The 26046-nt window shown below is 46.6% G+C and overlaps 1 protein-coding gene across 1 annotated transcript in view; it reads left to right on the top strand.

Annotated features, from left to right (window-relative positions):
• Positions 1-26046, top strand: part of ACSF3 (acyl-CoA synthetase family member 3) — a 107845-nt gene that overhangs the window by 56028 nt on the left and 25771 nt on the right. Inside the window, exon 7 of the mRNA XM_065416609.1 lies at positions 3555-3681. Within this exon, the coding sequence (XP_065272681.1) occupies positions 3555-3681 (127 nt within the window). The remainder of the gene's footprint in view (positions 1-3554; positions 3682-26046) is intronic.

Genomic DNA, 26046 nt, shown 5'->3' with positions numbered 1-26046 from the left:
CCTCCTTGTAAAACTGCACATGGCATCTAAGCAGGGCTTTCCTAGGGAAATGAGTTACCAAACATGGTTAAGAAAAGGTCTTTCCAGCGTTTTGCAGTAGAGAACCTTTGTTACCATTTGACAGTTTTGTGGAGATGCTAAGCCTGACGCGCTACGTGTTTCAGACTTTATTTCATTTCTTTGGACACAATGCCCAGAAAGCCCCAACACTGTTGGAGCCACAGCCACGGATTCACCATAAGGCAGGGCCCTGGGTGTATCAGAGCAGCCCCACAGGTGAGAACTGACTTCAGTATCTTGTCTGTGTTGCAAGAGCTACAGTACCTAAGTGATTTGAAAAACCTCCTTTATGGATATTCATGTTGAGGGTCCTCAGGAGTAGACTGTATATGAGCAGAGCCCACAACAACCTCTGTCACTGCACTTTTTGTCTCTTATGCATCTGCATCCTCACAATCATAAAGCTATATACATTTTAGGGACAGATGAGTTACCATTCTAGCTCATACTAGTCCAATCTTGTCTGGTGAACGTCCTGTGATTCTTCAGATTCATGGGCTCGTCGTGTTCCATTCGTCGCTGATGCAGGTTTGCAGAACGCTGAGGTGTCTCTGTAGCCTTGCATTCAACAGAAGCTGAAAGGACACCTGCCACTCTCTAGAATATATCGGGTTTCATTGTCTCATGTCCCTTTTCAAAAAAATGAAAGGTGTTGCCCTGACAGCTCTGCAAAGTGAAGCCTTCTAATTATCCACACAGCAGGCAGCAGTGCAAGCGTCCCCCATGCTACCTTCCCTCATCCAATAATGTGTTTCAGACCTAGCCTGGCGGGACCCCAATGGAGTGTGGCGGAGTAGTTTCCATTCCTGGCCTCTCTAAAGAAATTGGATACAGAGCACTGCCAGTGGTGATAGAGGTGCTCGTGCTGTGGACACTAAAATGAAACCCATCAGCTCATTCACCAAGCAGCTGTCAGATGGTAATGCCTTTTTGTCTCTGGTAATCCAGGCTAAGGTTGAGTAAGTGACCTAGAGACTGAAGACCCCCTGGCTGGTTACCAGAAAAGCGTAGGTTTTGGTCTTGCTTTATTTTCTCCCAGCGCACAGGTCTGTCAGCAGCTCTGACCCGACATATTAAACTGTGTATTCTGCAGGGTGCTCCCAGAGTATATTTCTCTGGATCTGGTGTTACCTTAATTATACCAGGGTTACCGTCTTTTGGAGGACGTGGCCAAGCATCCCGTGACAGGTCGAAAGAGAAGCTTCTGCTGCCTTCCCCAGGAGGGCAGGAGTTCACTTTTTTCCCATGCCAGGTGACAGGTTGCTGGAAGTGCCAAGTGGCACAGCTGGCATCTGGTGTCCTCTGCAGCTGTCGTTTCAAAGGCTGAGCCATCCACCAACCCACAAAATTATCCTGGCTAAGCTGGCCGCTGTCACTGCTAGACACACAGACTGGTCGGCAACAGCTCTCTAGTGGCCAATTCAGGCTATCTTCTCTCGTCATCTTTATTTCACCCCATCAAAGGCTCCGTACGAGACAGGAACTGCCTTGCCGACTCAGGAAGGTTGGGTGTGAGTCTCTGCAGTGCACACCCATGGTGATCTTGGAGACATGGGAAAGGGTGGCTCGAGAGCAGTGCATGACACCTGCCCTGGCAGGAAATGTGACACAAGCAGCAAGAGCCTTTTCTTATTGCCAAGGAACCTCCCTGTCCCCCACCCCCACATTCCTACTCAATAAACAGCCTTCTCCGCATACATGGATCAGCTGTGCAGCACGCCGATGGGGAGACGCTGTCATGCTCACTTTCGACGGGCTCCTCAAATGATGTCACAGAGACACCAGTCACGCTGCTGCACTGCTTCTGCTACTGGCTCCCTTCAGCAAGGAAGGCCGGGCCGGGCATTTCAGATGCACCATTAGATAAAAGGAAATCTATGAACACAGGTCACAAGAAGGTAGAAGACACGACTGATGTCATGGTGTAGGAGACAGCCCGTGATGCTAGGTGAGAGGCACCACAGGAAAAATGCTTGTCAAGCCAAAGGAGCTTGCTCTCTGCTGGAGAATTGAGGACCAAGCTCAGCTGGCCCAGAGAGATACAGACAGTCTCCAACAGGGAAAGAATCCTACTACTGAAAGTGCGGTAAGCACTTTTCCTCCTTGGGGGATGGTTAAGGAGAACAAATCTATAATAGATGTATATGAACCTCTCTTCCAGGAGAGAGTGTTACCTCTAGATTTGGCATTTTGATTTACAAAGTCTGAGAACTGTGAATAACTTTTGCCACCTCCTGAAGTAACTCTTCATCCCTCCTGTATTTATGTTTCCATGTAGCTCTGTATGTCAGAGCAGAACAGGGAATCCATCTTCCAGTCACGTCTCTGAACCTAGAAATCATCACAGTAGTGGAGCAGACAGTTAATCCATGTCAGACGCTGTTTGTTCGGGTTGGAGGATGGGAATGTGGGGCTAGTGGTGAGGAGTTAGGCTCATAAATTCTTATCCCTTCTCAGACATTTGGCATCTGTGTGATGCAGTCAGCTCAGCCGTATTGCTGGGTGAAAAGCAGGGACCTGAGCTTTCTGAGTAGCAAAAGTAAAACACCTAAGAGGAATCACATTTTTTAATTCAGTTTATAGCATAATTAACCCATGAAACTGGCTGTTGCAGTATATTATTGAGGCAAATAATTTAACAAGAATAAAAATTTTTAAAAAAGGACCTTAACAGAATAATAATTGCTTTAAACTAGGTGGTCACAGTGGTCCCGTATGGCCCTTGAACCTATGAATCTAGGTATGGTAAATAATGCAAAGGTCATCAGCCTTTCTGCATCAGAAAGTACGGTCATCTCCATCAGGAAGTCATTTCCCTGCTGAGATGGTGTTTCACGATTGGCCAGATGCATTAAGGAGGTGTCTCCCTGATTTAAGAAGAAGCTCCCATTGGCTGCTGTCAGGGTTCAGGTACCAAACTAGCTAGATGAAGGTTTTCAGTATGGCAATTCATGTGTAAACTAGGTATAAACATCAATCCTGTCTGAGCTAGGAGGTGCTTACATAAGCTTAGAACTTTGTCCTCTCTCTGCTTCTCAGGGCTTGGCTACACTCGGGACTTCACAGCACTGCCACGGCAGCGCTGTGAAGCACGAGTGTAGTCACGCCGCCAGCCCTGCGAGAGAGCTCTCGCAGTGCTGTATGTACTCCACCTCTCCGAGGGGAGTAGCTCGCAGCGCTGCGGGCAAGCGTGCAGCACTGCAGGCACTGATTACACTGGCGCTTTACAGCGCTGTACTCGCTGCACTCGGGGGGGTGTTTTTTCACACCCCTGAGCGCAGCAAGTTGCAGCGCTGTACAGCGCCAGTGTAGCCAAGGCCTCAATTAAAGCAAGAGATACATCATGGCTCACAATCAAAGGGAGTTCCAAAGGCACTCCCTGCCTCTCTGAGCCTTGTTGCTTAGGAAGCTGTAGCTTAGGGGTAGAAATCGGAGGTGGCTATCACTATTGACGTATGAATATTTGTCACTGCTTTGTTCCCCATTTGCTCTAGGTGACCCCCGGCTTAGATGGCAAAGAAGGTGAGCTTTTCGTTAAGGGGCCTACAGTATTTCGAGAATACTGGAATAGACCTGAAGAAACAAAAGAAGCTTTCACACCCGATGGCTGGTTCAAAACAGGTACTGTGCTGGTCCCACTGGGGTGTGCATGAACAGCAAGAGGGGAGGGGAAGTCGGTTTGTTCCACGGGGGTCTTCCCGCTGGCTGCTTCGTGCCAACATCGGTGTCAGTAGGGGGCACCCTGCAGATCTTTCCTCCCTCTCCCATCTGGCTGGAAGCAAGGCATAGCCACAGTGCCCAGCTGTAGGAAGAATGCAGGTGAGGAGTGGGCATATCACTCCATTTTGGGGTGTGTGGCTGAGTCTTTGGTTGTCTGTGGGTGGGTGGGCTCTCCCTGGTCATGATAGTCTTCAAAAATAGAAGCTGGTCCAGATAGGTTCTTCAGTTTCACTGTTCCAATGCCAGTCAACACGCCCCATCCCTAAGCAACAGAGTTTTAGTCTGTTTGCTTGCAAGCCTGAGAAGCTGATAAATATGTATACGTCAATTGAACTGAAACAGGCCCCCCCACTGTAGTACCTGCACACTTGAAAAACAGTAATTACTTTGCACTGTTCATAGGGGACTGAGATCCTACTTCCATTGAAAATGGTGGTAAAACTTCCATGGACTTCAGTGAGGTTGGGTCCTTCATAATTAGAACTTGCAGGCACCTAACTTTCCTAAGAGGGGGGTATGGGACTTGGTGGCGGGGGAGTGCGGCAAACCTGGCTGAGTATTTAAAACAATGGATTGTTGAATGAAGAACAAAGAAGATGCAGAAAATGCTGCAATAAGGACTGCAGGACATGGTTCAGGAATTTTTCAATGAAACTTTTTAAATGCTGATTCGTCAAAACTTCATGGGAAAGGGTCAGTGTCAACAAATGTCTTGACTCAAAAAAAAATTGAAATTGTGAAAACATTTTGCTTTGATGTTTTCAAAACAAATTCCAGTTTTCCAGTTCACAACAAATTTTTATTTGGAAATTTTAGCTAATTATAGAAAAATAATTTGTTCTTAAACTGGTCAAAATCGAAACAAAACATTTTCATCGACCCAAAATGATTTTTTGGTTTTTGTTTTGGATTTTCAACTCATGAAAATCTTGACTTTGGGGACAGGAAAAAAAGTTGAAATCTCAAAAATGTTCATTGGACGGGAAAACTGTTTCATATCCAGCTCTACTATTCATTTTGTTCTGGATACCATCTGAAGTTACAGTGTCTCCAATGGCACCAATACAGTTTGCATGCAGGTCCCATTCCTGCCATAATGGTATACTATTTCTGAGCAGGCATTTGAGAAAATAGAAACCCCTGCTCTAAAACAGTCTCTGATAGCAGCAATCTGATGAACAAAACCATGTAATCTCTAGGTTCAGCCCAAACCAGCACAAGTAGAATTTCAAACACTCAAAACATGGTTCAACACTGAAAACATGAGGTTGAACACGAGGTTCATCAAGGACAAGTGCACTTAGGACGGAAGAATCCCATGCACTGCTACAGACTAGGGACCGAATGGCTAGGTAGCAGTTCTGCAGAAAAGGACCTAGGGGTCACAGGGGGCGAGAAGCTGGATATGAGTCAACAGTGTGCCCTTGTTGCCAAGAAGGCTAACGGCATTTTGGGCTGTATGAGTAGGGGCATTGCCAGCAGATCGAGGGACGTGATCATTCCCCTCTATTCGACATTGGTGAGGCCTCATCTGGAGTACTGTGTCCATTTTTGGGCCCCACACTACAAGAAGGATGTGGAAAAATTGGAAAGAGTCCAGCGGAGGGCAACACAAATGATTAGGGGGCTGGAGCACATGACTTATGAGGAGAGGCTGAGGGAACTGGGATTGCTTAGTCTGCAGAAGAGAGGGGGGATTTGATAGCTGCTTTCAACTACCTGAAAGGGGGTTCCAAAAAGGATGGATCTAGACTGTTCTCAGTGGCACCAGATGACAGAACAAGGAGCAATGGTCTCAAGTTGCAGTGGGGGAGGTTTAGGTTGGATATTAGGAAAAACTTTTTCACTAGGAGGGTGGTGAAGTACTGGAATGGGTTACCTAGGGAGGTGGTGGAATCTCCTTCCTTAGATGTTTTTAAGGTTAGGCTTGACAAAGCCCTGGCTGGGATGATTTAGTTGAGGTTGGTCCTGCTTTGAGCAGGGGGTTGGACTAGATGACCCTAAGGTCCCTTCCAACCCTGAGATTCTCTGATTCTATAAAAACACTCATGCCCACTCTCCCAGTCAGGCATTATTTGCCAGAACTGTTGGTGAATAATGTGCAGTAACAAATTCAAGAAAATGAGAAGCTGCTGACAATTCATGAGCAGAAAAGAAGTGATTTTCCTAGAACAAACTCTGCACAGCAAATGTTCAGAATGTGCACAGGCAAAGCTCAGCACTCCCGCTCAGAGCACTCGTGCCGTAGAGCTACTCTCTGAATTGTAGGTACAGTAAGAAAATAGCCTGGTCCCAGAGTGAGTCTCAGAGTGCAACGACACCACAGGACACCTTGTGAAGTTGTGTTTGACATGTTAAACCGGCCAGGTAATATCTCTGTATTGCTCTGTTCCCATTATCTCTATTAGTGGCAATGTGCTGTTTGATTTATGGACTAAAGCCACACAGCATTTTTGTCCTCGCTGTATCCAGCCCAACTGACCATTAATCTTGTGGGTGGCAAACAAGCTAGGGGTTTTTGGTTTGGGTTTAAATTTCCATCTACCCAAACCCTAACGCAACTAGAGCACTGCAAATCCGCAGATACCAGTTTTATATCCATGGACCGTTTTTGTGGATTGGATGCAGATACAAATTTTGTATCCACACAGGGCTCTAAATATAACCAGGACTGGCTTTTCCATTTCTCCCCTTGCTGCATGTCAGTTGGGCCATCTCTGGGCTGAGTTTCTGGTGCCCTCTTTGTGGCCCGTTTGTGTATTTTGTGTGCCATAAGAAAAGCTTTACTTTTTTAAATGAATGATGGAGCTGCGACACCACAAGTGTCGCCACTGATCTTGGTATCATGCCAGCCGCGGGGTTTCATGACACGGTGTCAGCAGGCGCTGCAAAGTGCAGGGCAATCAGCTTTAGAAACATTTTTAGTCAACACTCCTGATGAATATTTCAAATGCAAAAGAATAGCGTGCATTAATTATTGTAAAGAGATGTCTTTAGGAGAAAATGATTCTGAAATTCAGTTTAATTTCATTGTAATGCGCTGCAAACAGGAAGGGAGTATGTGTGTTTAATTGGCTCTCGGGGGTAAGGCCTGGAAGATGCCATGCCTTTGTCACAGGCCATTAGCGATACAGACTGCATAATGAGAGAGTACAATCAGCTCACAGCTGCCGGCTCCTACGGGGAGAGAATGATATTAAATAGAAATCAGTATAAATTAAACTTAACCCTTTCACTAGCCAAATTAAGCCTATCAGCCAGGAATACTGGGGGAAGTGAGAGCAGCAGCAGCAGTGGGTGAGGAATGGGTCGGAGGGTGCCTGGGAGATTTTCCCACTAGCAATCCATCAAGTCTGACTTCATCTTTGATATTTTTGTGGCAATGTTGGTGGGGGGGGGGATTTTGAGATTTTTTTTCTTTCTGTTTTCCCCAACCCCATCTTTCTTGCATTTTTTTCTTCTGACCTTTTTCCCCGTCCTTTGCAGATGTCATGCAGGCAGGCTTATTCCAGAGCTAGTATGGCTCAGATAACCAGAGGTACTATATCGGCAGTGAAACCATAGCCCCTCCTAAACCATCATGTTTGCTTATTGAAAATGAATATTTATTTTCATTCTGAAAGCCTGAGAGCTCCCAATCCTGTAGTGGGACTATAAGAAGCCATTCAATAGAGCCAAGGTTTTTGTATGTTGTAGCTAGGTGGCTGTTACCGAGAGCGATTTTAAGAATGAATTGAATGTGTTAACTGGAGTTCATTAACTTTGCAGTAGAGGGCATACCGCTAGAATGCAAATGAGATAAAATATAGCTACAGTACAGTGATCGTTTATAGATAATGCACTAATATTTGTAAGTGTGTATATGTGTGCACGTGGACGCAGCTCTTAAATGAGGGAAGTGACTTTACTTCTGATTCTGCAGGTGTTGAACTGTTTTAACGTCCCTCTAGCACTGGTAAAAGGCCATTTTAGCATCAGCATGCCAAAACCTTAATCTGTGTCACGGGTACCACTACATGCAAATGTCTAGCGTGGATGAGGGACCCAGCCTAGTGTGATCGCAGGCTATTGACAAGGTTTTTCAAGCACTCTTCAAGGACATATGGAAGTGTGCGCTCAGCTGGAGTAGAAATGAGATGTGAGGAGAGTAAACTTGGAAACAGTGTGCAGTGCTATCACTAATAACTCCTGAGCTGTAATTTAGCATTCAGCTGATTGTTAATGACAATCCTAGAAACCAGCAGGTCTGCAAATGAAGAATAATTACTGCAAGGGAAAGCACAGAGTGTCACTCTTGCTACACCTTGTGACGGGTCTATCCAAACAAAGGCACATCTTTAACATGTCTCTGTCTACACAATGAGGATGAGAAGAAGGGAGAAACATGCAACTGTTCGTGGCTCTCGTGACACTTAAGAGTGGTAGTAAACAATAAAATAAAATCTGTGATGATGATAGAACAAGATAGAACAAGGCAGAGAATGCAAATCCTGGGCTGCTCTTCACACATGACAAGTGGCAACTGCAGAGTGTTCAGAGAAGTGTGTCGTGTTTGATACAGTTACCAGATAACAGGCTTTGTGCACTCAGCTCCCATGTATCGCTATGCAAATTCGACCTTAAATCTCTCAAGATAGCCAGTCAAGTCTCATTGTTCTTGGAGAATCCAGCTGGAGATAGAGAACTCTTGTGATCTAGCCTTCTAACCAATCTTGATTAAAAAAGAATAATGTCCCATATCAAAGGAAGTCAGAACTAGTCCCCATTCCCAATAGTTTCATTGTCAGGATGATATGGATGAAACTGAGATGTAGAATTTGCAGAAATATAAACTCCCCTCTAGCCCTGTGCATTGTGTAATCCACCAGAGGGCAAGAATGGGGAAACCAATTCTCCTGGTTGATGCACATTGGAAGCATTTCTTTATTTTCTAAAGTCCCGAGAGTTGGAATGCCTGCATGCTTGCTCGAGTTCATCACTTCCGGGTTGTGTACAGTATCAATGCTATGATCCTTCCCAAAAAAAATCATCAATGAAGGGCAACTGGCAACGATTTCATTCTTTTGTGCCCTCAAAGAAGTGTATACAGTCAATTCTCCACCCCATTGTGGTGTTCTTTATGAAGGCGCCACCATAAAACATAGGCCCAGGAGACGGAGCCTGGTTGTTCACTGATATCTTTTGTTGTGATGGTGAAGGCTCTCATAGACTCGCCTACAGAGACATGTGCTTTGCAGTGTCTTGCTATCAACCATCTCTTTCCAGCTGGAAAGATAGACCAATTTAATGTATTCAAAATTAATCCTTCAGGTTGAGTCTGCAAAAACTCTGGATTATTTTATCAGAAAGCTCCTTCATCCCATAGGTTTCCGTGTCAAGATTGTTATTTGCCTGATAGCTATTGGTCCCAAACCACTCGTGGTAATTTGGAATCAAGAGGACTTCACTGTTGTAGTGTATCCCTACTAAAACCATAACTTCCTCCCGACTACTTCATTCTCCATCAGATCCTTCCAGCTGAGACCATTGTTAGACGCACCATTCTCAGACTGGATGATCCGCATTAGATAGGATTAGCGTTTTTAAGGCACAATCCCATTTACTAAACACTCTTGAAAGGTGTAACAGCTCAGGACTTGCAGAACTACCCATTGCCGGCATCTGTCAAGAGACCATATGTTTCACTTTCTGCAGCTACAGGCTCACTCTTCAGGCAGATCAGTCTCTTCAGCTCTTCTGGGTGCTCCCAATTCCCTTTGGTTGCCTTGCCCGATACTCTCCTCCTTGGCTGGTCAGTGCCTCTGTAAATGTGGCTGCTGTATGTATCTCAGGAAGCACAGGAGGAAAAACGAAAAAGAAAGCAGGGTTAACTGTTACTTGAGTGGCCTATTTTCCCTTTTTACCAAAAACTCCTTTACGAAACTCCCTTCTTCCTCTCTGAAAGGAGAAGGCCTGGGTCACAGAATCACAGAAATGTCGGGCTGAAAGGGACCTCAAGAAGTTGTCTAGTCCAGCTCCCTGCTGAGGGAGACCATGGAGTCTGCGTTTCTCAAAAACATGCTGCAGGTTGAGGATGATCATTCCCTGTTTACAGAAGTGAAAACTGATGTTGCCGAGTGAGGCCACAAGCCCCCTAAGCATTGCCTTGTTCACGCGAGGCACAGCTCCCTCCAGTGCTCCTGATGAAAGCTACACCAAGAAGGGGAAAGGAGCTCAATGCAACAGTAACGCACCTACGGGCCCTTATCCTTCTCCAAACAAGAGACAAGCCCATAGATCCATCATACAAGAAACACATACCTACATCCTTCTACAGAGGTTCTCATTTTAAGAGGCAGGACAGACACGTCTAAAGTGATCTGTGTTTTAAAAATAAAACCCTGCTGCTGGCAATACTTCATGACATGCATCGTCCCATGATCCTTTGAGAAGAGTCTGAAAAGTTGTTGTCATGTAGGTTATTTACTGCTACTGTCTTCCCCTTCATTCATTAGATTTGCACCGGGGCCATTGTCTGTCTCTCTCACTCACTTTGATTTGGGTGAATTTGATTATTTGTGTTGTGTTAATGCTATCGAAAGAGCTGCCTAGATCAAAGGCCTCCAGTCATTTCCAGAGACTGCTGGGTATCCACCTACTGTTCTATACCTGAGCAGTGCTGAGTCTTAGCAGAACGAGACAAATCCACAGGAAAAATGTATCAGGTCCTTCCTCTCTTCTCAGTGTGATACCTTCACAGTGAGCTAGCCCAGCTGGGCTGGGGAACAAGAGATAAACTCAGACCCAAATGTGCAGCCCCTGCACCACCACCAAGCAAGCCCCACGGATTGGAAAATATTGGTCTACAAATATTACCCTCGTCATTGCCAACATTCTATTCTTCGGTTTCCCCCTCCCCACTCCTCTATCCATCCACCCAAGCTCTCTGGCACCTGTACAGGTTAAAAGCTGTTTACAGTGTCGTTGCCTAGTAAGTGATGATCGTCATCAAGGCAGCCAATATGTAGTCCTGAGTAGTCCTCATTGTGAGACGAAGGAGTTGAGGGGTCGTATGGATTCCAAACGCAGTATAGTGCCCAAAGTCTTGTCGGTCTGACCCATGCATCCTTTCTCCGCTGTGCCATGGAAGCCCGGGCTGCCGTGTCCTGAGGAATCTGGCAAAACAATGGCCTGAAATCGTGGGAGAGAGAAGGTCGTAGAGCTGCATTTTCCCCAAGGGAAGGCTGGCTTCCAATCAGATTTGCCCATACATCCAGAAAATTAGAATCTGGTATATATGGGGAGATTTATTTTCAATTACAGGTTCAGGCAGAGACATGAAATAGCACTGGGTTTGAAGGTAGTGCATAAATCCTGCTACAAATCCTTGTATCTCAGCTCCATATAATAAGATTTTATTGATTGCTATATTGGATCTGTCAGAATAAAACTCTCTTAATGCATGCATCAGGGCTGAGAAGATAGAAGGCTCGTTGGTAGCAGAATCTGCTTCAAGAATCAGTGCACTTTGATTAATATGTCGTTAAGAAAGTAAGAGTTATTTAACTTGTTTGATGTGCATTTCAGAATGATGACTCATTTCTTTTAAGCTTCTTACTTTGAGCTTATTAAAAAAAACAACAGCCCTTGTAGCTGTTTTTCATGTTACTGAATCTTGTTATAGCATTCAGAGTTCTTGCAAGATCCCTTTACAATGGTCACGAAACCCCTAGGCCCCTATCAAACACATTTCCTATAGGCCAAAAGGCCTCTTTGAAACACCCCCCCTAAAGTCCTTCCATTTAGGGCTTTAGAAGATAGGGGACATTGGAGAACAGCTCTCCTTTTATTTCTGGGTAGGAAAATCCCCCCAGACATTCCACAGTGGAGAGGGGGGATCAGAGAAATGATGGAGAAACAGATTGAGAGTAAAACATGATCGGAGAAAGCAAGAAGTACCCACCTATTTCAGAAGGTTGAAAAAGCTACTAGGGGGGAAGCTGTTCTAGACTTGATTTTAACAAATAGGGAGGAACTCGTTGAGAATTTGAAAGTGGAAGGTAGCTTGGGTGAAAGTGATCATGAAATCATAGAGTTCACAATTCTAAAGAAGGGTAGAAGGGAGTACAGCAAAATAGAGACAATGGATTTCAGGAAGGCGGATTTTGGTAAGCTCAGAGAGCTGATAGGTAAGGTCCCATGGGAATCAAGACTGAGGGGAAAAACGACTGAGGAGAGTTGGCAGTTTTTCAAAGGGACACTATTAAGGGCCCAAAAGCAAGCTATTCCGCTGGGTAGGAAAGATAGAAAATGTGGCAAAAGACCACCTTGGCTTAACCACGAGATCTTGCATGATCTAAAAAATAAAAAGGAGTCATATAAAAAATGGAAACTAGGACAAATTACAAAGGATGAATATAGGCAAACAGCACAGGAATGCAGGGGCAAGATTAGAAAGGCAAAGGCACAAAATGAGCTCAAACTAGCTACGGGAATAAAGGGAAACAAGAAGGCTTTTTATCAATACATTAGAAGCAAGAGGAAGACCAAAGACAGGGTAGGCCCACTGCTCAGTGAGGAGGGAGAAACAGTAACAGGAAACTTGGAAATGGCAGAGATGCTTAATGACTTCTTTGTTTCGGTCTTCACCGAGAAGTCTGAAGGAATGCCTAACATAGTGAATGCTAATGGGAAGGGGGTAGGTTTAGAAGAGAAAATGAAAAAAGAAGAAGTTAAAAATCTCTTAGGAAAGTTAGGTGCCTGCAAGTCACCGGGGCCTGATGAAATGCATCCTAGAATACTCAAGGAGCTAACAGAGGAGGTATCTGAGCCTCTAGCTATTATCTTTGGAAAATCATGGGAGACAGGAGAGATTCCAGAAGACTGGAAAAGGGCAAATATAGTGCCCATCTACAAAAAGGGAAATAAAAACGACCCAGGAAACTACAGACCAGTTAGTTTAACTTCTGTGCCAGGGAAGATAATGGAGCAAGTAATTAAGGAAATCATCTGCAAACACTTGGAAGGTGGTAAGGTGATAGGGAATAGCCAGCATGGATTTGTAAAGAACAAATCATGTCAAACTAATCTGATAGCTTTCTTTGATAGGATAACGAGTCTTGTGGATAAGGGAGAAGCGGTGGATGTGGTATACCTAGACTTTAGTAAGGCATTTGATACGGTCTCGCATGATATTCTTATCGATAAACTAGGCAAATACAACTTAGATGGGACTACTATAAGGTGGGTGCATAACTGGCTGGATAACCATACTCAGAGAGTAGTTATTAATGGTTCCCAATCCTGCTGGAAAGGTATAACGATTGGGGTTCCACAGGGGTCTGTTTTGGGACCGGCTCTTCATCAACGACTTAGATATTGGCATAGAAAGTACGCTTATTAAGTTTGCAGATGATACCAAACTGGGAGGGATTGCAACTGCTTTGGAGGATAGGGTCAAAATTCAAAATGATCTGGACAAATTGGAGAAATGGTCTGAGGTAAACAGGATGAAGTTTAATAAAGACAAATGCAAAGTGCTCCACTTAGGAAGGAACAATCAGTTTCACACATACAGAATGGGAAGAGACTGTCTAGGAAGGAGTATGGCAGAAAGGGATCTAGGGGTTATAGTGGACCACAAGCTAAATATGAGTCAACAGTGTGATGCTGTTGCAAAAAAAGCAAACGTGATTCTGGGATGCATTAACAGGTATGTTGTGAGCAAGACACGAGAAGTCATTCTTCCGCTTTACTCTGCGCTGGTTAGGCCTCAGCTGAAGTATTGTGTCCAGTTCTGGGCACCGCATTTCAAGAAAGATGTGGATAAATTGGAAAGGGTCCAGAGAAGAGCAACAAGAATGATTAAAGGTCTAGAGAACATGACCTATGAAGGAAGGCTGAAAGAATTGGGTTTGTTTAGTTTGGAAAAGAGAAGACTGAGAGGGGACATGATAGCAGTTTTCAGATATCTAAAAGGATGTCATAAGGAGGTGGGAGAAAACTTGTTCACCTTAGCCTCTAAGGACAGAACAAGAAGCAATGGGCTTAAACTGCATCAAGGGAGGTTTAGGTTGGACATTAGGAAAAAGTTCCTAACTGTCAGGGTGGTTAAACATTGGAATAAACTGCCTAGGGAGGTTGTGGAATCTCCATCTCTGGAGATATTTAAGAGTAGGTTAGATAAATGTCTATCTGGGATGGTCTAGACAGTATTTGGTCCTGCCATGAGGGCAGGGGACTGGACTTGATGACCTCTCGAGGTCCCTTCCAGTCCTAGAGTCTATGAATCAAATCTGGCATGCTTCTGCCTTTTCAAACTAAGCGCAGCCCTGCTGAGTCTGGGCAATGAGCAGGCTGTTTGCACGTGTTCTCACTGAGCGTGCAATGCTTCCAGATTGGGCTTCTCCATCACTTCATAGGAACTGCGATAAATCATAGGGATCTCAGCTCACTAGTGACGATTGTGTAAAGTGATAACACTCACAAGTCCCTCTGGAGAAACCCGAGGTTCTTTGCTATTGCTACAAATCTCATCTTGAGTGTAGGGGCCCAGTGATTTTCTGAAGCAGACCTTATGTACTACATCTCTCATGCACCTTCTTGCACTTGCCTTTCTTGTGCAAACTTGCTTAAGCACTGTTGTAAGTATACAGTAGGGACACCGGCCACTGGATCACAGTCTGAGTTATTTTCTTTTTAACTTTGGTTTGAGGTTCTTTTGGCTATGATTCAGTCCAGCCAGTGGCGCAGTGTAGGAGCATTTAGGGAAACAATTCTTGGCGCAACTAAATGCACAGTCAAGATGGCTTAGGTTGGTCACGTGTGAGAAAAGGGACAAACTGGGACTCCCAGTGGCATTGGAACACCTCTTTAAAACTTCTGAAAGGCACAACAAAGCCAGTCAGAGGTTTGCTTTGATTTCCATGGCTTGATGCTTTTAACCCAGCCAACCCTTGGGGTACGTCTGTACTTACCTCCGGGTTCGGCGGTAAGCAATCGATCTTCTGGGATCGATCCCGGAAGTGCTTGCCGTCGACGCCGGTACTCCTGCTCCGCGAGAGGAGTAGGCGGAGTCGACGGGGGAGCGCCTGCCTGCTGCGTGTGGACCTTTGGTAAGTACCTTTAAGTTCGAACTAAGGTACTTCGACTTCAGCTACGTTATTCACGTAGCTGAAGTTGCGTATCTTAGTTCGAACTGGGGGGTTAGTGTGGATCAGCCCTTGAAGTTTGCCCACCCCAAATGTACCATGACAAATTGACACCCCTTATACTGATGAATAAGGCAAAGCCTGCTGCTACTGTTCAGCCCAAAGATATCTAGTATCTGTGTGAATTATCTTGGACAATAAGGCAAACCTTTTATAGCACCTTGTTTATTTCAGCTGGGGTCAGTCTGAATTTGCTTCCATTCCCCTTTTTGACATGATCTGACTCATCATGTCACCAAGCACAAAATGGGATAGCGACATGACACTGAGCAGCCCACAATGTGTTTCCCTTGGCATAGACTCCCCTGGCATTCTCCCTATCTCTAGAGATAAACAGGTGTTTCCCAGTCAATGAAATCATTTACGTTTGTGGGCGTAACACTGACACCTGAAACGGAAAACGTGTTAGCCTGATCAAAGCAGTTTATAAATAGACATGCATCTAATTAGCATCCTAATATGCAGTTTTTCTGTTTGTTTGCAATGTCTCTCCTAGTCATAAATTCAGCTAATACAAATTCTATTTTTAAAAAATTATTGCTTAATTATAATCTGTTGCAGATGTTCTGAGTGACTTACCGGTTTGGTGAGCCCCCAGGATGAAGTGTTGGCTCCCTCTGAGGTTGGGCTGGGGAGTTTCTTTTTCTGACTGTTACACTCTTAAAGTTCACAAACCAGGCATTGTGACTGTGGGGCGCTGTGCCTACAGGTGTCTGACTGGAAAGAAAGCCCAGTTTGTGGCCTTTCCCTAGGCTGAACTAAAATACAGTGAGAGTTAGCGATATGGATGCGTGTTCATTTAGGATCATGTTGAGACAGCCAGACCCACTTCACTTGTGAGCCTCTCTTAATCTGAACCCAGGGCTGCAGAGGTGGAAAGCTAGTACAGTCACTCACCAAGAGAACAGCCGTGCCCGAAGCACAGCTATGTCTGATGGTTTTAAGCAGGACATCAGACTGAATCTTCCTGGTGTGCAGACAGAAGGCCAGATTCATTCCCAGTGTCTCTTCAGAGAGCTCAGTGGAATCCAACCCGGAATAATAGGGGCCTGTGCTTCCAGCTAGTCCTTACCATAAAGTTGCCGTTTAAGATAAAAAAGTATAAAGATGTCATGGTGGCTAATGTGCTAACTTTTCAGACCTTGTCATTATAAAGGAGAGTGTGGTTCAGATAACTAGGAATTCCCAACATTGTGCACTAGGTTAAGAGATTCCCCATGGCCTTGACATGGTTTTTGGTTTCCTGCCAGTACAGATGCTGCTCCCAGCAGAGAATTCCCTTTTCTTTCTTACTGCTATGTGTTAGTTCCTCCTAGTTGGAAGGTTTGACCATGCCAGAATGAAATAACGTTTCAGGTTTTTCTGATGGCTGCTAAGTCTTTGGTGCACTGGAATGTAGCAAAACTGAATCTCTGTGTTTCCTTAACTGGATGTGTAAGTCACTTCTTTATGCAGTCAAGGGAGTTGCTCCAGATTTACATCACTGTCCGTGAGAGCAGGATTGGGCCCCGCGTCTGTGTACTGCTCTAAAAAGCTAGTCTCTAAGTGCATCACACGCTCTGGATGGTGCAGATTTGATTTTTCCAGAGTGCTGTATATTTCAATTTTCAGAAGTGCTGTGCAATCACAGCTCCAGCTGGAGTCGATGGGAGCAGCAGGTGCTTGGCACCTCTGAAAACCAGGCTCTTGCCTGTTAATTCTGGTTTCCTGGTTTCTTTTGCAGTTTGTGGTGTATCAGTCCAGCTCTCTCAGACAGGGCATTGTTCACTCAGGTTTCAGGTGTTGGTAGTGACTTTTCCTTCCTTCCCAGGGCAGGAGTGTAGGGTCCCCTCCACAATTATACTTTACAGTCGACAAGTCGCATCTTGTAGGCCAGGTGGAAGTGCCACTGACCGGAATGACAAGTCAGCAGCAGGAGTTAAGGGGAGACGTGAATTCGAGTGGGAGAGCGAGTGGGCTGACATGAGGAGCTGGACCTACCAATCACCTTTCTGCTCGTACTAAGTAGATGTTGCTGTTGGATTGTTGATTGGACCTTCTTTCTTGTGGGTACTTATTGCTGTTGTGCATATACAGCACCTCCGTGCCTACCCAGAAACAGGAGCCGCTCTCTCACAGGGGAGGATCAGTGGCAAGTAATCTGACAAAAATACCTGAGTAACATTAGTGGGGCAAGAGGGATAAAATGCTGGTCCCCTTGAAATCAGTGGCAAAGTTCCCATTATCTTCAGTGGAGCCATCATAGTTTCTAGCGGGGCTGTATTCATGGTAAGGTAAATGGGGAGACAGGGCTCACAGGATTGTATCTTTGCTGTCATGCAGTGGCCACAGGTAGCAGGACTGGGGCAAACCAGAAGGCTGCAGCACTGAAGGGGAGTGTGTCTGCGGGGGGTTGAGAATGTGAGAGGGGTTCGCCGTACTGCAGCGCTACGAAGAGAAGGCGAGTGCAAGAGTGGGAAGCTTCAGTGTGGGAAGCCGAATATTAAGCTGACGAGGGGATGTTGGGTGGCCCGAGTTTAAAGAGCCGTCCAATCACAAGCAGCGTTCGGTGTTTGTGGAGCTCGGTCTGGCAGCTCGCTGTTCCAAACGAGGGTCTCTGCCGCTTTTCAAAGCCAAGCGCAGTGCCACCGGGGCTCAGCTTCTCAAACTTTCCTGCCCAGGTTTCGTGCTGAAGATTCAGCCTTGATAACCATCCTGGCTGGGGTTATCCTACAGTTTTGCTGAGAGTCTTTGTAAAGGCTTAGCGAGACACGCGGGTGAGGTAATCTCTTTTATTGGACCAATTCTTCTTCAGGTCTGCGAAATATACGCAGAGTGTACGTTTCCCAGCTCTGAATAAGATCTCTGTGTGAACTCAAAAGCGTCTCTCTCACCAACTGAAGTTGGTCCAATAAAGGATATTACCTCGCCCACCCTCTGTAATATCCTGGCACCAACATGGCTACAACAACACTGCAGTTGTAATAGCTTCACTTTCTGGATGGCGGAGGCCGGCCCACTGTCTACCGTAAGTGCCACCATTCCTGCTTGGCAAGATGTCTGCAAGAGGTTGCGCTGCTGCCTTTGGATGTGATGCTGCTGCAGGTTCACGTCCCAGCTGCCAGGGCAGATTCCTCCCCCTTGTTGGAATTCTTTGCACATCACCTCACAAGGGGAGCAGAACCTAAATCAGCACATCAATGGGAAAGGTTACTGTGGCATTTCTAGGAACCTCCAGTCTTCTGTAGATGGATGGCTGATGGTGATTCTTTTCAAACACTAGATCTCATCATTGCAGGAGATGCCCTATTCAAGAGTAAATTGGTTTAAATCCTACCTTCCTTCTTCCTTTCTCTTTCAGTCTGTTTTTCTTCTGCTTCTTTTGTGTCTTCCTCTTCCTCCCTGTCTTCGTACTGTTGCTTGAGGCAGTCCAGCGGTGTCCACCCAATCTGGTTAGCTTGCTGGACAGTTTTTCAGCATTTTGGTTTACATAATCCAACCTACTTGTATGTGGAGCACAAAAGCAGGGTAGTGGAATTGCACAAATTGATTACAGCTCATAGGACAAATCCGTGAATTACAGTGACCTTATTTCTCTCCTTTCCCCTGGTATATGGAAGTAATGTCTTGTTTTCAACGGACATAATCCAAGACCAAATATCTTTAAGTGGTTACACTTTTGCACTGTGTTTGTAGAGCAGGCTGATGATAATGCTTGAAAAGGAGCCAAATGCCTCTAACTTTTAAGAGGCTCCCTCTCGCAATCCTTCCTATCCGCTCTGTAATCCTGCACAGATAACATCATAGGAAGTGATTGCTCCAGGCTCTTTACTTTCAACGGAGCCATCCCCGTGGGTTTCAGTCAGACAATTGGGAACATATTTACTCACAACTAATGGTATTATGCTCTAAGCAAAAATATAAGGGGCTCCTGTATATTTAAACAAACAGTTTATGCTAGAAATCTTTCACCAGTTCCCCCGCATCAGCATTCGCCCACCACTGTCTCAATGGTTTATTTAATTATCTGTCTCACAAGAGACAAGGGCAGGCCACTGCCCTGGGAAGAAGAGGTATTGCTCTCTTTAGCTAACGTGTAATTGATCCCTCCGCTGTTCTGCAAAGGGCAGGAGCAGAGCAAAGGTTTTTATTCTAATGTTTTTATCATTCGTTATTATTTTTTAGCAATTCACACACGATAGCCAAGCTCTTCAAAGTGACACCAGCTGAGTGACAGACACGCTCTGCTAGTCTGCCACACCTTGGAGCGTTTACTTATTTATTACTCTTGGAGTTTTCTTTTTCATCTTGTCATCTGCAGGGATTTCTATAAATATTTAAATGCAAATTTTTACTTACCCAGCTTCTTTTCTGGCTTGTCCTTTGGGCAAACCCATCTGCAGTCATTCTGGCTGTGAGCAGCAGGGAGGCTCAGCCTACTTGTGTCATATCAGTCACCCATGAGTTCCTGTTAATGATGAGTGAACCTACAGAGGCTTGGCTGTTTGGTTCAGAGAAGCATCCAAAGGTTTGGCTGCTTATCTGTTCCATTCCATTATGATGATATGGTGCCTTTCATAGCAATCTGGGCTTCCTTAGTCTAGACATTGGAAGTCTTCTGTAGCCTGAAATTGCATCATATCTCACTAGTGGATATCAAGAAGGCTGTTAGGGCATGTAAGTGAGGAGACAAGGGTTACTGTGCCTTCAGTTATTAAGGTAGCACCATGCTAGGGACTGTCAAAGCATAGAGATAAACACCATTCCTCCCTCACGGAGAGTCTGCGAAAACAAGAGACGAAGTATGGGGGAGAAAGATAATACATATATGCTGATGAAACCCACATGATACCTGAACTTCGGTATGCTGCTGTCACCCAACTCTGTGTCTCCCTCTCTTGGGATCCTGGGGGAGCAGCTGAGTGCCTTTCCCAGCATGGTAGCAACTGGAGCATGCTGAGGGTTAGCTAGCTGAGCATCAGCCCAGATGAGATTCAGGTAGCGTTGAAGGAGGGAAGCAGAAGATGTGCCTGGTGTTCTATCTTCCCTTTTGATTGAGGGTTTGTGCCTGGCATTCATTATTGTGGTAGCACCTGGCGGCCCCAATCGGGATCCAGGTCCTGATGTGCAGGGTGCCGTGTGAATGCCCAGAAAGGCACAGGGGCTTGCCCCAAAGAGCTTATACTTGAATTGGAAACAAGATACAACTTCCTAGCTAAGTGCAGATGAGAAAAAGCCACGGTGGCCTCTGCTTGTACCTGATTGTTTATCTCCTGGACCGGGCCAGGGGGTTGTGACGTTTTCTCTCAGATGAGGACCTCTCTGCCAGCATCCACACCTTTACAAGGCAGGATTGCTGCAGTGTGCTCTGCAGATCCGTTCTGAGTCTGAAGCTGGGCAGTATGCAACAGCCTGATCCCTCCTCAGGGTTTGCTGTGAGCACATGACACCTGCTCTGTTATTCCCATTGGCTGCCTGTTGGCTTCTGAGTGAAGTTTGAGAAGTTAAATGTCCTGGTACTTTTCCACCTGAGAATCTGCATCTCTTCTCATTCTATCCTGCCACTGGTGTGCTAGGCAGAGGGACTTGAGCGAGAACCCCTTGGTTAAAATGGCGGGGCAAGAGATTCTGTGCAAGGGGCTGTTCTTTGTAGATGAATCCCCCTCCCTCCACCTCTTGGTCAGAAATAGTCCAAGTCCGTTGGCTGCTAGGACATGCTGCAGAAGCCCTCTATTCAGATGGGTTCGTGAGGACTGGATGAGGGTTGTTGAGAGAGGATGGGGGATGATACTTCCCACCGTCAATTCGCTTTGGCTCAGTGGGTGAAGCTGATGCTACTAGAACTATTAGTTTGTACTGATTGTGATTTTAAAGATCTGTCAAAGGCACCTGGAGCACGGGACTGGGACTGCTCAGTGATGTACATACACGCGTCAGCTGACCTGTTACTGTTGTACACCCTGGCACTGCATACACTGTGATACACAGGTGCTGAGGTGGATGTTTAATACCTGATGGGAGGAGATACCCACTGCTACAGTGGTTGGCAAGAACATATGTCATCTCTTTTGGCCCATGTGCAGACTTCACAGCACATCCTTCTGTGGGAAATGGAGGGACTTTAGACACACAAGTATCATGGCTGCTCTTGGACCTACAGCTGCTGTCTGCCGGTAGGATCAATCCGTCTTTGGAATGGATTGAATCTCCTCCAGAAATATTGAGTATTTAGCAGCTGCCAAAGAAGCAGAAAGCATTGGATAAAGTTGGACAACTATCTGTTTTCTTTCCTCAGCAAGGGCGGAGGGACTGGTACAGCCTAGAGGTCTGCTCTCGCCTGACCCAAAATGAACAGTGACTTGGAGTGTGATAATGCAATACAATGTAACGTCATAACACAAATGTCTCTCCAGTAGGAAGCCGTTACAAGAGGGTGGGAGAGAAGGTGGCTGTCAGGCAGGGCTGGTAGTAAGTGCTGGAGTGGGGGAGTCTCCCAGGATAAATGTTGGCAGCTCCATTACTTGGGGGCATTCCAGGCCTCATTTTCAAAAAGGTAAAAGCCCAGGGTTGTTTCCGAAAGTGTGCGTGCAATTGCGGACCTAATTTGTACACGGTTACTGCAGTTGCACACCCGGAGCTGGTGATTGCGCCTGGAAATGGCCAGTGTGACCCATAACTGACCCTTTGTCTAGGTTTATACCCCGTTTGCCCTTGTAATTTTGATGCAAATTAGATGGGAAATTACATGCATATTTTTGTGGGGGGCCCTGGGCAGATTCCGGCCATTTAAAAATCAGGCCCTTAAAACTAGACTGGTCAGAGTACTAGAGGGTATATCCTAGGGGCAGTCCTGCACCAGGCTGGGAACTAGGTGACCCAGTAGGTTTCCCCTTTCGTTTTTTAAGCTAAGCCTCTATTGGACAATGAGAGCTGCGATGTTGTTTGAAAGAGAGGAGAATATCAGTTTGGACCCTAGGCTTTTCCATGCTGGTTCTGATATCCTGCTGTGCCAGCCACAGCTGATTCTTCCAAGGAAGGCAAGAAACCCCTTCAATGCACCTGGCAAATAGACCTGCAGGCCAGGTCTGGTACAAAGGCATTGCTGGGAGCCGTTGGGCCTCAGAGAGGGTGAGGTGCTGTTGATGAAAAATCAAAGTTGAGGTTCAGAGGCTGAACCATGAGAAGAGTGGGGCTAGGACAGGAATCTGGGTGAGTATTGCTGGTCAGCATTGAGGAATATTACCACACCTCTGGGGCAGAGTAAAGCTTGTGTAGAGCAAGAGTATCTAACATACCCACACAATGAACAATGAAACATTAAAGGGTCATGAGACATTCTGGCCTGTAAGGAAACAGCCTAGGTAGATGCTAGAGACAGGAGTTCTGGGGCAGGTTCTTGGCGTCTTATCCTGCTGACAAGAGGCTCACGGAGGCTTTTTCTAACCCAGACTTGAGCCATAAAGACAGTGGGGATTGTTGATTCATAATAAAGAATGAGGAGTAGCTGCACTCATCCCGGTCCAATAGTCAGGGCCGGCTCTAGGATTTTTGCTGCCCCAAGCAAAAACAATTTTGGCCGCCCCCCCACCCCCGGTTTTTTCTTACCCCACCCCCAGCCCCGCCTCAACTCCACCCCTTCCCCAAATCCCCAGCCCTGCCTCCTCCCCCCCGGCTCTCAAGCCTAGGAGGGAGGGAGGGGGGAGCAGCGGCGCACGAATCAGCTGTTTCGCACACCGCGGCCGCTCGGGATCTCCCCCTCCCTCCCAGGTTTGAGAGCCTGGGAGGGAGGGGGAGCAGCGGCGCGCGAATCAGCTGTTTCGCGCGCCGCGGCCGCTCGGGATCTCCCCCTCCCTCCCAGGTTTGAGAGCCTGGGAGGGAGGGCGAGCAGCGGTGCGCAAATCAGTTGTTTCGCGCGCCGCAGCCGCTCGGGATCTCCCCCTCCCTCCCAGGTTTGAGAGCCTGGGAGGGAGGGCGAGCAGCGGTGCGCAAATCAGCTGTTTCGCGCGCCGCGGCCGCTCGGGATCTCCCCCTCCCTCCCAGGTTTGAGAGCCTGGGAGGGAGGGCGAGCAGCGGTGCGCAAATCAGCTGTTTCGTGCGCCGTGGCGGTGAGCTAGGGCGGCCGGGGCACATTTTTAGGGGCGGCATTCTGGCGCCGGCCATGCTGCCCCTAAAAATGTGCCGCCCCAAGCACCAGCTTGTTTTGCTGGTGCCTAGAGCCGGCCCTGCCAATAGTGAACCTCCACTAGCTAAAAGCAGGGAGAGTGGGGAGGGCGGCTCGGTATTCGTCATTTGCAATCTGAATTGTCTTATCGGAAGCCCCTTGCCTCCCGGAGTGTCTCCTTCACTGCTGCAGCTCTGGTTTCCTCAGCTCAGCTGTATTGCTCATTCCAGCGAGGAGTGGCTTATTAGCACAGCTCTCTGTAAGATGCCCTTGAGTAGGGGTTTTTTTCCAGGTGTAAACACCAGGGGGAGGCTACGCCAATGCCTCGCATTCTTTCATCTCGGCAGGGTTTTGCCCTTTCTCGCAGCTTGGCTCTGACAGCAGGCTCTGAGCTGCTGTGCATGGAATACAAACAGGCTTCCAAGTTCAAAGCATGACACGAATTCCATTCCAGGCTGGAGGAATTTTTTTTTCATGCTGGGTGCTCCAGGGGTCTCTGGGAGAAGTTTTGAGAGCCGAGTTGGGTTGCGTAACCCCTTCTTTGCCAGGAACTGGCAGTTCCTAGTCAGACCCGACAGCTTTCACAAATGAGGGGAGAGGAAAGCAGGATGTTCAGATTCAAACTGCCTTGTGATTCTGGTCCACCTGAGGGGTGGGTGGGGAGGGAGGAGCCAAACGCAGTGAAACATTTGCATCTTTACCTCTCTTAAAATTAGCCATTAGGGCACTCGGAGGGTCTGTTCTCTGCTTGGTGAACGCACAGCGGCTGCCATTAGTGCTAATGGGAGTTAGGCACACGCATTGAGCGGCAAGGGTGCCCCTAAGCTACAAATCTACTTGGCAATTTTATTATGTAAATAAATGGTGCTTGCACATACACCTGCTGCTGCTGCTGCTCGTGGTAATGTTCATGGTAAGATATGTAAACAAACAGCTATTCCCTTCCAATAGATTTATTTCCTTTCTTCTGAGCCATTACATTACCTCCGGATTCTATGCAGGTACAAATCTGTAGCGGTGTAAAGATTGCACTCTGCCTCGATGGACTCTGACCCACAAAGCGTGACAGCTGGCTATTATTTTCAGATATTGTTTGGGGGGGTTTTAGTAACCTGTATCATCCTTCATGTATTGGCTTCTTGGGACATCTGCACCTGCTACAGGACTTGAACTGCTGGGGTCAGATTCTGCTCCGCGTTAAATCAGTAGCAACTCTCTCATTAACACTGCTGGGAGCTGGGTCAAATCTGAAGTGGGTCATTGGAAAACCAGAATCTGCTCATGTAATCCAGCCCTTCCCCCCCATCTCTGAAATCTGGTTTAATTTACCTTAACCAAGGATGAAATTTGCCCCTTAACATGGGGTGTAAATGGGGCTTCAGTGATACATAAAGCCTGGTGTGGGCTCTATGCTCGAGGGTGAATTTCACCCTGAATTTCGTCCTCCCCTCACCCCTGCCTCCAGTACAGAGGATCACGGGAGGCTCCTCCGGTTCTCTAATGCTGTTCAGTTATTGATGGGACCTGCAAGGAAAGCAGCCAGCTCCTCTGAAAAACCATGTGCCCATTTCCTGACCATAGAAATGTCTCTCTTAGCTGTAGCTGGGATTACAGCGCCTGTGCCTCCCTTCCATTCAGTGGTGCGCTGGAGTTCTTTGGCAGTCAGATGGATTGCATTTAAGGACAACTGCTGCCAGTGGGACCACTAAGGCACCATTTCTTTGCCATCAGAGTCCCAAGATATATGCAACATCCATATTGTACATTTCATGTCTCCCCCTTGGGCTTCTGTACTCAAGAAGGGAGATGTCTGCATATTCGCCCTGTGCAAATCTAGTCCCGGGCGGCTCTGTTGGGAAGGTGAGAGGCGCGGTGTGACGGCTCCTCCACATCACTCAGTCGGTGTCCCAGGAAAGGGGAGTCGGGGAAGGTCGGGGGAGGGGAAGTGGATTCCTTATGAATAATTTGTACATTATTAATATGCATGTGTTTTTTAAAGAAGTTTCCAACTCTCCCTCTCTGTCTCTCCTCTCAGCAGCCTTTGATGCTTTATTAATGATTGCAGTGGAAACCAGTCAGACACGATCCCTCAATAGACAGGAACGCCAATGGAGCCTTTGAACAGATCGGCTCCTAATGCAAAAGCCAAATGGTTATTGGGGCCATTGCCTTCAGGGAAGTCATCCTGCAAATCTGTGTGAACAAGTTACACTCCTCATGGCAGGGGACAAATCCCAGAGAGGATCCTCAGAGGCAGCACCTGGCTTTTGTGAGGGATATGTGGGGTAGCAGGTCACTTTACAGGCCATACAGTCAGTCTGCATGTGGAGGGAGCTGTCCAAAAAGCGGGGTTCAGAAAGAGATTTCTGGCTTTACAGCCCATGCCAGTGGGCATTGAGTTTAGAGGACGGGGACGCTTATGACCCAATAAGCATCTATGGAATTTGGGGTGTTGGGTGTTGCTGCTAGTTAACGACAAAGCAGGAAGGATGCGAGTGTGAACCCAGCCTTATGTTGCAAAAAAATGTGGCCATGACAGTAGCAGCCCAATGAGCTGAGAGAAGCTGACGAGCAGCAATGGAGGATCAAGTGAGGAAGATGGGAAGTAGAAACAGACAAGCAAAGCTGGTTTCTGATGTGTAAATTTCAGGCACTCTTAATATAGCGTTGGGGGGTTCCCAGTAACTGTAAGAAGTTACATTGTCTCATTTCAGCATGTCTGATCCTGTGGCCCCAATACATGCTCAGGGCTCACTGGCGTCACTGGGAATCCTGTATACATCAGGGTCTGTCCAGCTTTGTTAAACAGAGCAGGCAGCAATAGTGAAACACACTTAGAAGGAAACAATCTCCTCCTCTCCATTAACAGACAGAATGGACTCTCCCAGTTATCCGAGAGACACTGAGCAGTCCATGCAGGTAGCTAGGACTTACTGT

This window comes from Emys orbicularis, chromosome 14 (genome assembly GCF_028017835.1).
Source record: "Emys orbicularis isolate rEmyOrb1 chromosome 14, rEmyOrb1.hap1, whole genome shotgun sequence".
NCBI classification, from domain to species: Eukaryota; Metazoa; Chordata; order Testudines; family Emydidae; genus Emys; species Emys orbicularis.
The sequence above is the reverse complement of the archived record's forward strand: the minus strand, read 5'-3'. Positions and strand labels throughout refer to the sequence as shown.